At 41.6% G+C, this 14,134-nt stretch overlaps 1 protein-coding gene across 3 annotated transcripts in view; it reads left to right on the top strand.

Moving 5' to 3' along the window:
• The first annotated feature begins 857 nt into the window (after positions 1-857).
• LOC123747364 (myogenic-determination protein nautilus) overlaps positions 858-14,134 on the top strand; it is a 106,133-nt gene continuing 92,856 nt past the window's right edge. For all 3 annotated transcript variants that reach the window (XR_011226163.1, XR_011226162.1, XM_069319802.1), the window contains exon 1: positions 858-1,833. Coding sequence is in view for 1 of the 3 variants with exons in the window: in XM_069319802.1 (XP_069175903.1) it covers positions 1,390-1,833 (444 nt within the window). In the remaining 2 variants the exon portion in view is untranslated. The remainder of the gene's footprint in view (positions 1,834-14,134) is intronic.

Here is a 14,134-nt window from a genome sequence, read left to right as displayed (position 1 = left end):
GGCTACCAGTGTTGGGTACTCTTGGGGGCTACCAGTGTTGGGTACTCTTGGGGGCTACCAGTGTTGGGTACTCTTGGGGGCTACCAGTGTTGGGTACTGTGGGAGGGGGCTACCAGTGTTGCTTACTGTGGGAGGGGGCTACCAGTGTTGGGTACTGTGGGAGGGGGCTACCAGTGTTGGGTACTGTGGGAGGGGGCTACCAGTGTTGGGTACTGTGGGAGGGGGCTACCAGTGTTGGGTACTGTGGGAGGGGGGCTACCAGTGTTGGGTACTGTGGGAGGGGGCTACCAGTGTTGGGTACTCTTGGGGCTACCAGTGTTGGGTACTCTGTGGGGGCTACCAGTGTTGGGTTAGCATGGCTATCTGAGCCACACTAACGACCGTACCATGGGCATCGTGGGCACTATGGGTATATATATAAACCGCTCTCATTTCATACCCATTTCATATCAAATGGTTTTTTCCCGTGCTTTTGTTGTCATATATGTGTCTCCGCCCACCGTCAAAATGGCTTTTGCTATTGGTTACTCCCTCGAGCATGCCCGTCGCTGATTCGCTGAGACGCAGGGCGCACTAGAACGCTGCCCTTCCCATTGGTCTGGCACTGTGGGGTGCCAACACTTGAAATAAACAAATATTATATATAAAACAAACATTTTAATATTTCTCGAAAGTCTATATTAACAGTCCTTCATTTCCATTAATTAAGAGAGGTGTTGGTATGTACAAGTCATCGGTGATGAGCGTGGGAATATATGATGAGATATGAGTGTTGAGATGCTCCGGGCAGTATGGCCCCCTCGAGGCGTCGCCAAGACTTGGTGGGTGTGCCAAGTGACCCCTCAGTGTCGCTGGTGATGCCAGTGCCAGCCTGTGCCCCGTGTGAGTGTGTGGCACTGATCGACAGGCCATGTGATCATCCGACACTGTGTTACTGCCCACCCCCCGCCCCGCTGGCCGCCCCACTCTCCTCATAATTGGAAAATTCACTTTTTGCCAAAAATGGTTTATGAGGCAGCGATGGGACGATGTTGAACAAGGTGTGCTCGTGGTTAGTGACTTGGTACACCGAGTGGATGGAGCCGGGTGCGCGAAGCTAGAGTCTGTGACAGGAGAAAGCACTATGGCCAGTATGATTATACAGAAGAAACAGTGACAGGAGAGACGGGGATACCTAAGCCTGCCTGCGGTAGGTGCTCAATGTGAGACAATATATAGACAGGCTCGTCCCAATGGCTATCGCGGTGATGGAGACGTGAGATACCGACGTGGCTTCCAGGTGGACGGTACAGCAGCTGGTGGCTGCAGCAGGAGACGGAGGGAGGGTGGGGGACACAGCAGTTACAAAGGGGGTTGGGAGGCTGTGGCGCCTGAGATCCATCTCCCACTATGATGCCCGAGCTAAGCTCCTGCCGCTACGAGCCGCGTTACTCAGGCAGCCTCTCTCCTGAAGCACGCCCACATTCCGTGTCTCCGAGCTACCCCAGCCATGCCCACAGCCACGCCCACAGGCACGCCCACATCCACTACTCTCCCGCGCACGACGCCCGCCCGTCATCGGCAGACCTGGCGGAACCTTTCCTAACCAGCTCCCAGCAACACTCTCACGGCCATCACAGCGATAGTAACTACGACATCAAATCAGAAGATGACTACCTCGACGACGACGACGATCCCCACGTCCCGCACGTCCTGGCGCCCTCCACGCACGTCACGGGGCACGCCCACCCCCGCACGTGCTTGCTGTGGGCGTGCAAAGCCTGCAAGAGAAAGAGCGTCACTGTGGACAGGCGGAAAGCAGCCACTATGCGAGAGAGACGAAGACTGCGAAAGGTAAGACATTCTACACATGCCCTTAGGCACCTTAGTATTCTCAGGGGGGGCCCTAGTACCTTTCTCAGCGTAGCCCCTAGCACCGTTCTCAGGGGCCCCTAATACCTGTCTCAGCGTAGCCCATAGCACCGTTCTCAAGGGCCCCCCCTAGCACCTGTCTCAGCGTAGCCCTAGCACCGTTCTCAGGGCCCCCACTAGCACCGGATCACAGATACAATCAAAGGAGAGGAAGAACAACTTTGTAGGGTAACCCGTGAGATTACACCCTTGGGGGCGGTGTGTATATGTATGGGGATTCACCCATGAGATTACACCGTGAGGGTATTAGTAAGGAAATACACTCATGGATTTCATCTATAGACAGTAGTGTTGACTTGTCACAAGCCCCACCTGTTTACACAGTGTAGTTTATAGACAATATATAAAATTCAATATTTTGATCTTCATCTGTTTTGAAAAACCAAAATTTTCTGTATCAGCCCATCCTCCTAAAATGATAGTGTACTTATAGCAATTATTTGGTCAAAAGTATAAAAATGGATTATTGGACCCCATATAGATAATGTTGACCAGACCACACACTATAAGGTGAAGGGACGACGACGTTTTGGTCCGTCCTGGACCATTCTCAATCGACTTGAGAATGGTCCAGGACGGACCGAAACGTCGTCGTCCCTTCACCTTCTAGTGTGTGGTCTGGTCAATATACTTTAGCCACGTTATTGTGACTCATCTCCCCATATAGATAATTTTGTTGTATTTTTGAATTGCCCCAAATGGCACAACCAGACAATGGAAAAACAATGGAAAGCACCTAACCTAATCTATTCAAGCAATCCTAGGCTTAAAATAGTACATATATGTGCTATACTACATATAGGAATGTGTTGGTTTGACTTTCGACTTCTTTATCGTTTCGTTCTCGTTACAAAATTATCAGTACAAAAAGTGAACATTATTTTTTATAACAGGATAATTTTTTTGCACCTTCGATCTAGTTCGGCTGTTACAAGTACAAAATCTTTTGGACGATCGCATTAAATTTTGTGATAATTTAAAATACAGGTGAAAATTTAAATCTTCACAAAAATAAAAAATAATACAAATGATAGTAATAATAATTTAAAAATTAATAATAAAAGCACAAGTAGGAGTAAATAAAGTTACATCGTTCTACTAGAAAAAAATAGCGATGAAAGCTAACGATATGAATTATCAGTTGGTGAAGAACCCAATGTGTTATTTATTGTGAAATAACAATTAATAATGCAGTGAAATGCAATATAAAATGATCATGCCATCGATCTGATAATGTTACGACATTATTTTTGAGCTCATGTTCATGTATATATATATATATATATATATATATATATATATATATATATATATATATATATATATATATATATATATATATATATATATATATATATGAGACAGAGAGAATTCTGAGATAAAACCCAAGAAAGGTTAAAACGTCTTATGAGAAAGAAATTTATACGATCAAGAGTCATATATCATATTATATAACCCATTCATGAAAGGAGGTACGTGGTTAATATAAGATGAAACACAACCTCCCTGGAGTCGTTGGGTCGAGCACACCACAGTTTGATTTATACTAAATGCGCGTTTCAGGCTCCAATTTTGTCTTACCCTAAGATAAAGCAATGATGCAGACGTCCTACACTAGTAGCGAGCAATAAATAAAAGATTTATTTCGCGATTTGCAGCATTAAACAACTTTTAGCATCTAGAACTCAAAGGAAATTTTCTTACCTCCGCACACATGCAAATTCACTAGAGCATTTAGCTGCAACATGTCTAGTTGAGAACAAATTGCCATAAATAGATGTGCCAAATTTAATAATTTATGTTTTCTTACATTTTTCTTGTCTAGTCTTAGGCCAGGTCACAAGTAGTTACGTCAGGGCGCAAGTAGTTACGCCAGGGCGCAGGTAGTTACGCCAGGACGCAAGTAGTTACGTCAAGGCGCAAGTAGTTACGCCAGGACGCAAGTAGTTACGTCAAGGCGCAAGTAGTTACGCCAGGGCGCAAGTAGTTACACCAGGGCGCAAGTAGTTACGCCAGGATGCAAGTACTTACGCCAGGAGGCAAGTAGTTACGCCAGGACGCAAGTAGTTACGCCAGGACGCAAGTAGTTACGTTAGGGCACAAGTAGTTACGTCAGGAGGCAAGTAGTTACGCCAGGGCGCAGGTAGTTACGCCAGGAGGCAAGTAGTTACGCCAGGGCACGAGTAGTTACGTCAGGGCGCAAGCAGTTTCGCCAGGGCGCAAGTAGTTACGTCAGGGCGCAAGCAGTTTCGCCAGGGCGCAAGTAGTTACGTCAGGGCGCAAGTAGTTACGCCAGGGCGCAAGTAGTTACGCCAGGGCGCAAGTAGTTACACCAGGGCGCAAGTAGTTACGCCAGGGCGCAAGTAGTTACACCAGGGCGCGAGTAGTTACACCAGGGCGCGAGTAGTTACACCAGGGCGCGAGTAGTTACACCAGGGCGCAAGTAGTTACGTCAGGGCGCAAGTAGTTACGTCAGGGCGCAAGTAGTTACGCCAGGGCGCAAGTAGTTACACCAGGGCGCGAGTAGTTACACCAGGGCGCAAGTAGTTACGTCAGGGCGCAAGTAGTTACGCCAGGGCGCAAGTAGTTACACCAGGGCGCGAGTAGTTACACCAGGGCGCAAGTAGTTACGCCAGGGCGCAAGTAGTTACGTCAGGGCGCAAGTAGTTACACCAGGGCGCAAGTAGTTACGTCAGGGCGCAAGCAGTTTCGCCAGGGCGCAAGTAGTTACACCAGGGCGCGAGTAGTTACACCAGGGCGCAAGTAGTTACGCCAGGGCGCAAGTAGTTACGTCAGGGCGCAAGTAGTTACGCCAGGGCGCAAGTAGTTACACCAGGGCGCGAGTAGTTACACCAGGGCGCAAGTAGTTACGTCAGGGCGCAAGTAGTTACGTCAGGGCGCAAGTAGTTACGCCAGGGCGCAAGTAGTTACACCAGGGCGTAAGTAGTTACACCAGGGCGCAAGTAGTTACGCCAGGGCGCGAGTAGTTTCACCAGGGCGCAAGTAGTTACGTCAGGGCGCAAGTAGTTACACCAGGGCGCGAGTAGTTACACCAGGGCGCGAGTAGTTACACCAGGGCGCAAGTAGTTACACCAGGGCGCGAGTAGTTACACCAGGGCGCGAGTAGTTACGTCAGGGCGCGAGTAGTTACACCAGGGCGCAAGTAGTTACGCCAGGAGGCAAGTAGTTACGCCAGGAGGCAAATAGTTACGCCAGGGCGCAAGTTGTTACGTCAGGGCGCAAGTAGTTACGTCAGGGCGCAAGTAGTTACGTCAGGGCGCAGGCAGTTTCGCCTGGGGGCATGTAGTTACGCCAGGGCGCAAGTAGTTACGCCAGGGCGCAAGTAGTTACGCCAGGGCGCAAGTAGTTACGCCAGGGCGCAAGTAGTTACGCCAGGACGCAAGTAGTTACGCCAAGGCGCAAGTAGTTACGCCAGGAGGCAAGTAGTTACGCCAGGAGGCAAGTAGTTACGCCAGGAGGCAAGTAGTTACGCCAGGAGGCAAGTAGTTACGCCAGGAGGCAAGTAGTTACGCCAGGAGGCAAGTAGTTACGCCAGGAGGCAAGTAGTTACGCCAGGAGGCAAGTAGTTACGCCAGGAGGCAAGTAGTTACGCCAGGAGGCAAGTAGTTACGCCAGGAGGCAAGTAGTTACGCCAATATGGCGCTGAATTTACCGCCTCTGTGAATCTGTCTCAAGAAAGTAGACTTAAATTGAGGAAAACGTCAATGTGATCTACGTTTTATTTTATTAATGGTGACATTAAGGCATTAATAATAATAATAATAATAATAATAATATCAATATATATATAAATATATATATATATTTATATATATATATATATATATATATATATATATATATATATATATATATATATATATATATAATGTTACACGTGTTATAATTAAACTTATATAACTTTATTATATATAGTTAAATATAAACTCGTACATGTAAATGTCTAGCTGACGCTCGAAACAATTAAAAGGTCCCACGTCAGTTGTGCTGCCTGGCAATCTATTCCTATTCTATAAGTTAATATCCCCTATTTCCAAACAAGTATTTACCCAGGTGTTTTCTGAATCTTAATATATTCAGTTTATTAATCCATCATTTATCCATTATTAAGTGTTTGGTTCAGTGGATAATATATTAGCAACATATTAATATCACCCATGTAACACCCGTTTATAAATTTGTATCATTCAGTTGTATACAGAATGATACAGTTGAAACTGTATCATTCAGTTGTACTCAGAATGATACAGTTGAAACTGTATCATTCAGTTGTATTCAGAATGATACAGTTGAAACTGTATCATTCAGTTGTATACAGAATGATACAGTTGAAACTGTATCATTCAGTTTCCCCGTTACTCTTTCAATTTTTAGAAAAGGTCAGGTAATAAAAAAAAATAACAAAAGAGGTCCTAATTATAGATGTGTTGTTAATCCTAAATTTTTCAGTTTTTTTTTTATTAAAATGACTGGATTTTTGTAATCATTCAATTAAATTTCCCAAAAAAGACTAAGATTTTTGGCCTACAGTTCAAGTGATCTCTCCCTTCCTTCTTAATGATCTACACCACAATTGAGACGATTGGTTAACTATGCAAGACAAGGGCGGCTTGCTAAAGTCATCTTCACATTCTATAAAGATTCAGGAAAATACTTCACCTGAATTTGGGGTTGAAATTGTTCTGTTTAATAATTTCCTCCCTGGTAGCCACTATATAGACTTGTTCAGCTACGGACATCTAGGTCATCTTCAAACAAATAAAAAAGTTTGTATTTGCTTATTAAAAGTTTGAAAAAGTTTATTAGTTTCCCATATTTCTTTGTCATCAGAAGTTACTTGACCTGTCTCATTCTTCATTGATCGATTCATCGACATTGATCTTTATACAAGATATCTCGACGATCAATGTGGGATTGTGGATAACATCTCGCTTGGGTTGAGGCCTCAGGTCCCGGAACCGGCTATGTTATTTACTGTTATTTTCCCCCCAAAGAACACAACCCACCAATTGCTTAATAAGTCTATAGTTACTGCTTGAACCACATGAGTGAACTTATCGACGAAATGGCGCCCACGCTTCTCTTTCCAGGGTCTCGAACCCGGGTCCTCTCTTCTCGCCCTGCCCAGGGACTTGGTGGAACATGAGGTCACTAGACGGAACATGAAAGCCTCCAGTACAACCCCCCCCCTCCCTCCCCCCTGGTCAGGGCCGACACCTTTCAGAGCCTTTGCAAACTCTGCCAATTAACCAGCATTCTGTAGTTAATACTGGGGCAATTAACGACGAATTTAAACTGCATTATTGGCACTTGTGTCGTGTACTGGTGATTGGTCGAACGTCAATTATTTCGTCTTTCCGCTAAACGTGCAAAGATCTTAAACGCTTCAGTGTCTCTGTTTGCTTTTCAACATTTAATTTGTTTTTTTGATTTCGAGAACTATTCTAAGGCAAGATATATATGTGTTCTGTCTCCTCTGTATTCCTTAATTATGTGAAAATACAGTGTGATATATATCCCTCAGCCGACGTAAACTGTATTTGCCAGCGGAGAGGATACATGTGTTCAGGGTATCACCAGTCCATTATGTATTGTTCCCCCCCCCATGTTACACTCTGTATCACAGAGGTATCTCCCATGCCTCATTACTTTCAATTTTGTCAAAATATCTAATGTTTACATATGAATCCATATCTCTTTCATACGGGAACTTGTTGTCTCTTCATATATGCTTTGTTCTATTCGTAATAATTTATCATTATAAATACCTATTGTGTCTCTCATAGATAATATTTTAAGATAATTCCGACTTATAATTTTTGCTTCCTGATATTACAACACCTGTAACTCTATTAACAACTTTATTTGTTTTAACCATTATTTAATTTTTAATTATAGAATTATATTTCTCAGTATTCTGAAAGTAAGGTAAGGTATTCCTCGTAAGGGGAATATGCATACATCAAGATGTATATCCCTATTTCTCGGTATACATACACTGAGAGTATACATAAGAAGACTAACCAAGGAAGACTTTCTCTTAACAAAAGGTGTCTGAAAGATCCTGTTATCAGAAGGAAAATTTTCACCAATTGTCTATAATAAAAGTTTTCCTTAAATATTTGTCTCTATACAAATAGATCAATCACATTTTTTTCCCAATTTTCCACACAGCTTCCCCTAAAAAAATGATTAATTTCATGATTTTCATTTTATGGACTTTAATATCACGTTTTACTATTTTTATTTCACCTAAAACATGTAATTAAGATTGCGAAATAACATTAAGAAAGGTATGTGTTCAGTCTACAAGTTCTGGCAGTGGTGCGGAGAGAATACAAAGAATGGTGAGCAGGTTTACAAGCATTCTTGTCTATCAGCCAGGCAAGGATGCCTTTACACGATTACCGTAGCACTCCCAGGACTCTCTGTCTCTCTGTGTCTCTCTGTCTCTGTGTCTCTCTGTGTCTCTCTGTGTCTCTCTGTCTCTGTGTCTCTCTGTGTCTCTCTGTCTCTGTGTCTCTCTGTGTCTCTCTGTCTCTCTGTCTCTCTGTGTCTCTCTGTGTCTCTCTGTGTCTCTGTCTCTCTCTGTCTCTCTCTGTCTCTCTCTGTCTCTCTGTCTCTCTCTGTCTTTCTGTGTCTCTCTGTATCTCTGTCTCTCTGTCTCTCCCTCTCTCATGATCTCCATTGCTACTACCTCTCTTCTCCATTTGGATTCTTATCTTCCTCACCCCTCACTTTATTCTCCTCCATACTTCCCTCCTCCTCAATCATATTCATCTCCCAAACCTCCAAAATGCCTCTAAACGCGATTTCTAGAGTTTTCTTTAGCGAAGTTGATAATTAATGTTAATATATTAATTTTACTCCAATGAGCGAATTTATTGGATAGGGTGACGCATCAAGTGAGTGAATATGTCGCTATAGCAATATGTTCACCCTCCTTCCCCGGTAATTTGTTCCATAAATCAACAACTGTGGTTCCTACCCAGTATTTACCCAGGTCTTTCCTGAATCATTGATTTTCTAATTTATATCCATTGTTTCATGATCTTATTTATGTTATATATATATAAATATATTTATATTTATATATATACATTTATATATATATTATTAAATATGACCGAAAAAGTAAGATTAATAATTCTAACACGAATTTTCTCAATCTTTCGTACATTACGCTTCACTGTTGGAGGTAAATCAAAAATTAATTCTCCAAAATTCATTTTTATTTCTAGTCTGACGCGACACGGGCGCGTTTCGTAAAACTTATTACATTTTCAAAGACTTTAGTTCACAAATACACAACTGAATAGAACTTACGTATCTCCGATTTTATATCTACATTTGAGTGAGGTGGGAGGGGTGATGTGGCATTAACACAAGACAGAACAAGAGGGGATATTAATAGGGTATTAAAAGTATCAACACAAGACAGAACACAAACAATGGGTATTGAATAGAAGTGTTTGTAGAAAGCCTATTGGTCCATATTTCTTGATGCTTCTATATTGGAGCGGAGTCTTGAGGTGGGTAGAATATAGTTGTGCAATAATTGGCTGTTGATTGCTAGTGTTGACTTCTTGATGTGTAGTGCCTCGCAAACGTCAAGCCGCCTGCTATCGCTGTATCTATCGATGATTTCTGTGTTGTTTACTAGGATTTCTCTGGCGATGGTTTGGTTGTGGGAAGAGATTATATGTTCCTTAATGGAGCCCTGTTGTTTATGCATCGTTAAACGCCTAGAAAGAGATGTTGTTGTCTTGCCTATATACTGGGTTTTTTGGAGCTTACAGTCCCCAAGTGGGCATTTGAAGGCATAGACAACGTTAGTCTCTTTTAAAGCGTTCTGTTTTGTGTCTGGAGAGTTTCTCATGAGTAGGCTGGCCGTTTTTCTGGTTTTATAGTAAATCGTCAGTTGTATCCTCTGATTTTTGTCTGTAGGGATAACGTTTCTATTAACAATATCTTTCAGGATCTTTTCCTCCGTTTTATGAGCTGTGGAAAAGAAGTTCCTGTAAAATAGTCTAATAGGGGGTATAGGTGTTGTGTTAGTTGTCTCTTCAGAGGTTGCATGGCTTTTCACTTTCCTTCTTATGATGTCTTCGACGAAACCATTGGAGAAGCCGTTATTGACTAGGACCTGCCTTACCCTACAGAGTTCTTCAACTGAAGAACTTGAACAGAGTTGAAGAACTCTGTAGGGTAAGGCAGGTCCTAGTCAATAACGGCTTCTCCAATGGTTTCGTCGAAGACATCATAAGAAGGAAAGTGAAAAGCCATGCAACCTCTGAAGAGACAACTAACACAACACCTATACCCCCTATTAGACTATTTTACAGGAACTTCTTTTCCACAGCTCATAAAACGGAGGAAAGGATCCTGAAAGATATTGTTAATAGAAACGTTATCCCTACAGACAAAAATCAGAGGATACAACTGACGATTTACTATAAAACCAGAAAAACGGCCAGCCTACTCATGAGAAACTCTCCAGACACAAAACAGAACGCTTTAAAAGAGACTAACGTTGTCTATGCCTTCAAATGCCCACTTGGGGACTGTAAGCTCCAAAAAACCCAGTATATAGGCAAGACAACAACATCTCTTTCTAGGCGTTTAACGATGCATAAACAACAGGGCTCCATTAAGGAACATATAATCTCTTCCCACAACCAAACCATCGCCAGAGAAATCCTAGTAAACAACACAGAAATCATCGATAGATACAGCGATAGCAGGCGGCTTGACGTTTGCGAGGCACTACACATCAAGAAGTCAACACCAGCAATCAACAGCCAATTATTGCACAACTATATTCTACCCACCTCAAGACTCCGCTCCAATATAGAAGCATCAAGAAATATGGACCAATAGGCTTTCTACAAACACTTCTATTCAATACCCATTGTTTGTGTTCTGTCTTGTGTTGATACTTTTAATACCCTATTAATATCCCCTCTTGTTCTGTCTTGTGTTAATGCCACATCACCCCTCCCACCTCACTCAAATGTAGATATAAAATCGGAGATACGTAAGTTCTATTCAGTTGTGTATTTGTGAACTAAAGTCTTTGAAAATGTAATAAGTTTTACGAAACGCGCCCGTGTCGCGTCAGACTAGAAATAAAAATGAATTTTGGAGAATTAATTTTTGATTTACCTCCAACAGTGAAGCGTAATGTACGAAAGATTGAGAAAATTCGTGTTAGAATTATTAATCTTACTTTTTCGGTCATATTTAATAATATATGTCTACAGGAAAGACTGCTACCAAAATATACTAATATTTATATATATATATATATATATATATATATATATAATGTCGTACCTAGTAGCCAGAACGCACTTCTCAGCCTACTATGCAAGGCCCGATTTGCCTAATAAGCCAAGTTTTCATGAATTAATTGTTTTTCGACTACCTAACCTACCTAACCTAACCTAACCTAACTTTTTCGGCTACCTAACCCAACCTAACCTATAGAGATAGGTTAGGTTAGGTTAGGTAGGGTTGGTTAGGTTCGGTCATATATCTACGTTATTTTTAACTCCAATAAAAAAAATTTGACCTCATACATAATGAAATGGGTAGCTTTATCATTTCATAAGAAAAAAAATTGAGAAAATATAATAATTCAAGAAAACTTGGCTTATTAGGCAAATCTGGCCTTGCATAGTAGGCTGAGAAGTGAGTTCTGGCTACTAGGTACGACATATATATATATATATATATATATACATTATTAATATTCCCTTTGTTATTCCCTTTTATCGGTCTATATACATCATCGATGAACCCTTACTCTTCGGCTGTCATGATAATGTATATTTGATATTTATACATGATTATGTATAAAATAAAAACAAAGTTTTTTTTAATTTCTTCATATGAGAAGTTCCCAATTCTTGGAATTAACTTTGGCGTCCTTCTCTGTATACGATCATGCGAATTTGTGTCCACACAGTAGTACGGTGACCAAAATTTGAGCTGCATCATCAAAATGGTGCCTTAGCAGCGCAAGGCTGATGGATAATATTAGATGTTCAATTTCTAGAAATATATCTTTGTTTTATTTCGCATATAGGCCATTATGTGCCTCTGTAACCCTTTCCACTACCGCCCACAAGATGGGTATGGGGTGCATAATAAATGAACTAAACTAACTAACATATTTATGCGTTTATAGTTTGGGTTAAAATCTCTACTAATTATTCCTAGATCTGTTTCACATTCTGATTTTAGATTTTTTCATCACTGTCCAACTGATCTCTAGTAACTATATTATTGTTACCAGAGCTCAGAACTCTATATTTTTCAGCATATATTTACATCAGTCAATTTTTCGTTCAATTTAAAAGCCTGTTTAGATCGTCAAAATTCTGTGTTCAAATCTGTTCAAATAGTTAATGTGCTGTTTATTTTAATTATTCCCTCTTTTGTCACATTATTCTAAATTTTCCACATCACATTGCATCTCCACTTAGTTGTCTAATCTGTCCAGCAATGGGAGATCATTTATAGCCTGTAATTTTATATTCAGCTATGTTCCCTGTTTTCTAAATTCACCCATGTTTCTCTTAGTGCAATAATATACTGCTAGTGTGGCTGTTTAGCCAAAAAAGAAGCCATAGTTTTGATTACTCGTCTAGGGTAAAAATTACAAGTTATTAGCGATAAAAAATTGACTTGATTTTCCTATTCAGTACAAATAAATATGATTACTTTGAAACCTATTTCCTTGCCTTCAGTAAATTCTAGTAAAAGTTTTGAATTATATTAAATTCTAGTATAGCTAGAGATGTCTCTAAGGGTGCTTAAGTTTACTATTGCCTACTTTACAATTCTAACCGTGCTTAGCTTGTACCTAAACTTAGCGGAAGTAAAAACTAATAGAGAGGCTGAGTATATATGTGAGTGGGTGTACATGATCGCAGCGGGCCCTCGTGTGCGTGGAGTTGTGCAGTGTGTTCTCGGTGTTAATGTTGGGAGCTCGAGTGAGTTCGCGGATCACCGTCTCCTGGTGACACTGAGTCTCTGGTGTTTACCTTTCTTGGAGAGTGACTGATGGAGGCCAGGCCGGAGACGCTCTAGTTTTCCCCGGTCTTCGTCTGTTCCTGTTCCTCCCCGTCCCGTCTCCTCTTTCTGCTTCTTTTCCTCTTGCTTTCACTCTTCCCAGCCGCCTTCTCCGGCTTCTGTTTTTTCTCTCCTCATTTCCTTCTCATATATTTCACCTACTTCTTTTCTTTCTACTAGTTCTATTCCTCTTCATTTTCACTCTTTCTTCTCTTCCTTCTCAATTCCTTTCTATTCTTTTCCTAAGACTTCCCTTATTCTCTTTTTTCTCCTTTCCTCTGTTACGTCCCCATCTCCCTCTTCCCCCCGACCACGACAACATCTCTACCTCTGATATTGAACTTAAATCACATGTAGGACTTAAATGCCGCCAGGCTAATGGTGGTTATTTGCGTGTCGGGAGGTCTGTGTGGCGGCAGACATCTGAGTGGCCGCACCAGTATTTCAAGAATGGCTGGCGAGGCTTGGGAGTCTGAGTGCGGGGGAGCACTCGAGGCGTTATGGGTAGTAAACCCATTTTCTCGAGAGTTGAAGAAGTATAATGGGTTGCAAAATGGGGTTTTTGATAGGGGGGGGGGAAAGTGGAGAGGGTAATGAGAAAAAATAGTAACAGGAGAGAGGAGAATAAAGTGGAACAAATAAAGTGTGGAAAGGAATTAAAAGAGAATGAAGAGAAACAGTCACAATAAACAGATGCTTTACATGTAAACACACGACAAAAATGTTTCACGAGCAACAGTTAGTGGACATCAGGGAGTTTTTATTCTTTGTCGATCAGGAAAATAAACTTATATATCAAAATAGTACATACACGTTAGACGTCTTTAACAAGCTGCTAAGCTAGAGTGATTGTCTCGTCGCAATGCCGCATAAAACACCCGTAACCCCTAACAGGAATACCTATTAATATGTGCTACATAGAGGTGCTCTTCAGTAAAGATATTTTACAAATCAAATGGGGGTGGAAAAATTCGCACGTGGCGCCAGGAGCAGTATAAGGGTTTAGCAAGGATGAGTTTTGAAGTTTGGCCTCCAATAAGGTGGATAATATATTTGGCACCTCACAAGGCATTGGGGGAGATCTGTGCCTAATAAACTTGTCATGGAGGGAAAACCCTCAAAC

This window comes from Procambarus clarkii, chromosome 94, assembly GCF_040958095.1.
Source record: "Procambarus clarkii isolate CNS0578487 chromosome 94, FALCON_Pclarkii_2.0, whole genome shotgun sequence".
NCBI classification, from domain to species: domain Eukaryota; kingdom Metazoa; phylum Arthropoda; class Malacostraca; order Decapoda; family Cambaridae; genus Procambarus; species Procambarus clarkii.
The sequence above is the reverse complement of the archived record's forward strand: the minus strand, read 5'-3'. Positions and strand labels throughout refer to the sequence as shown.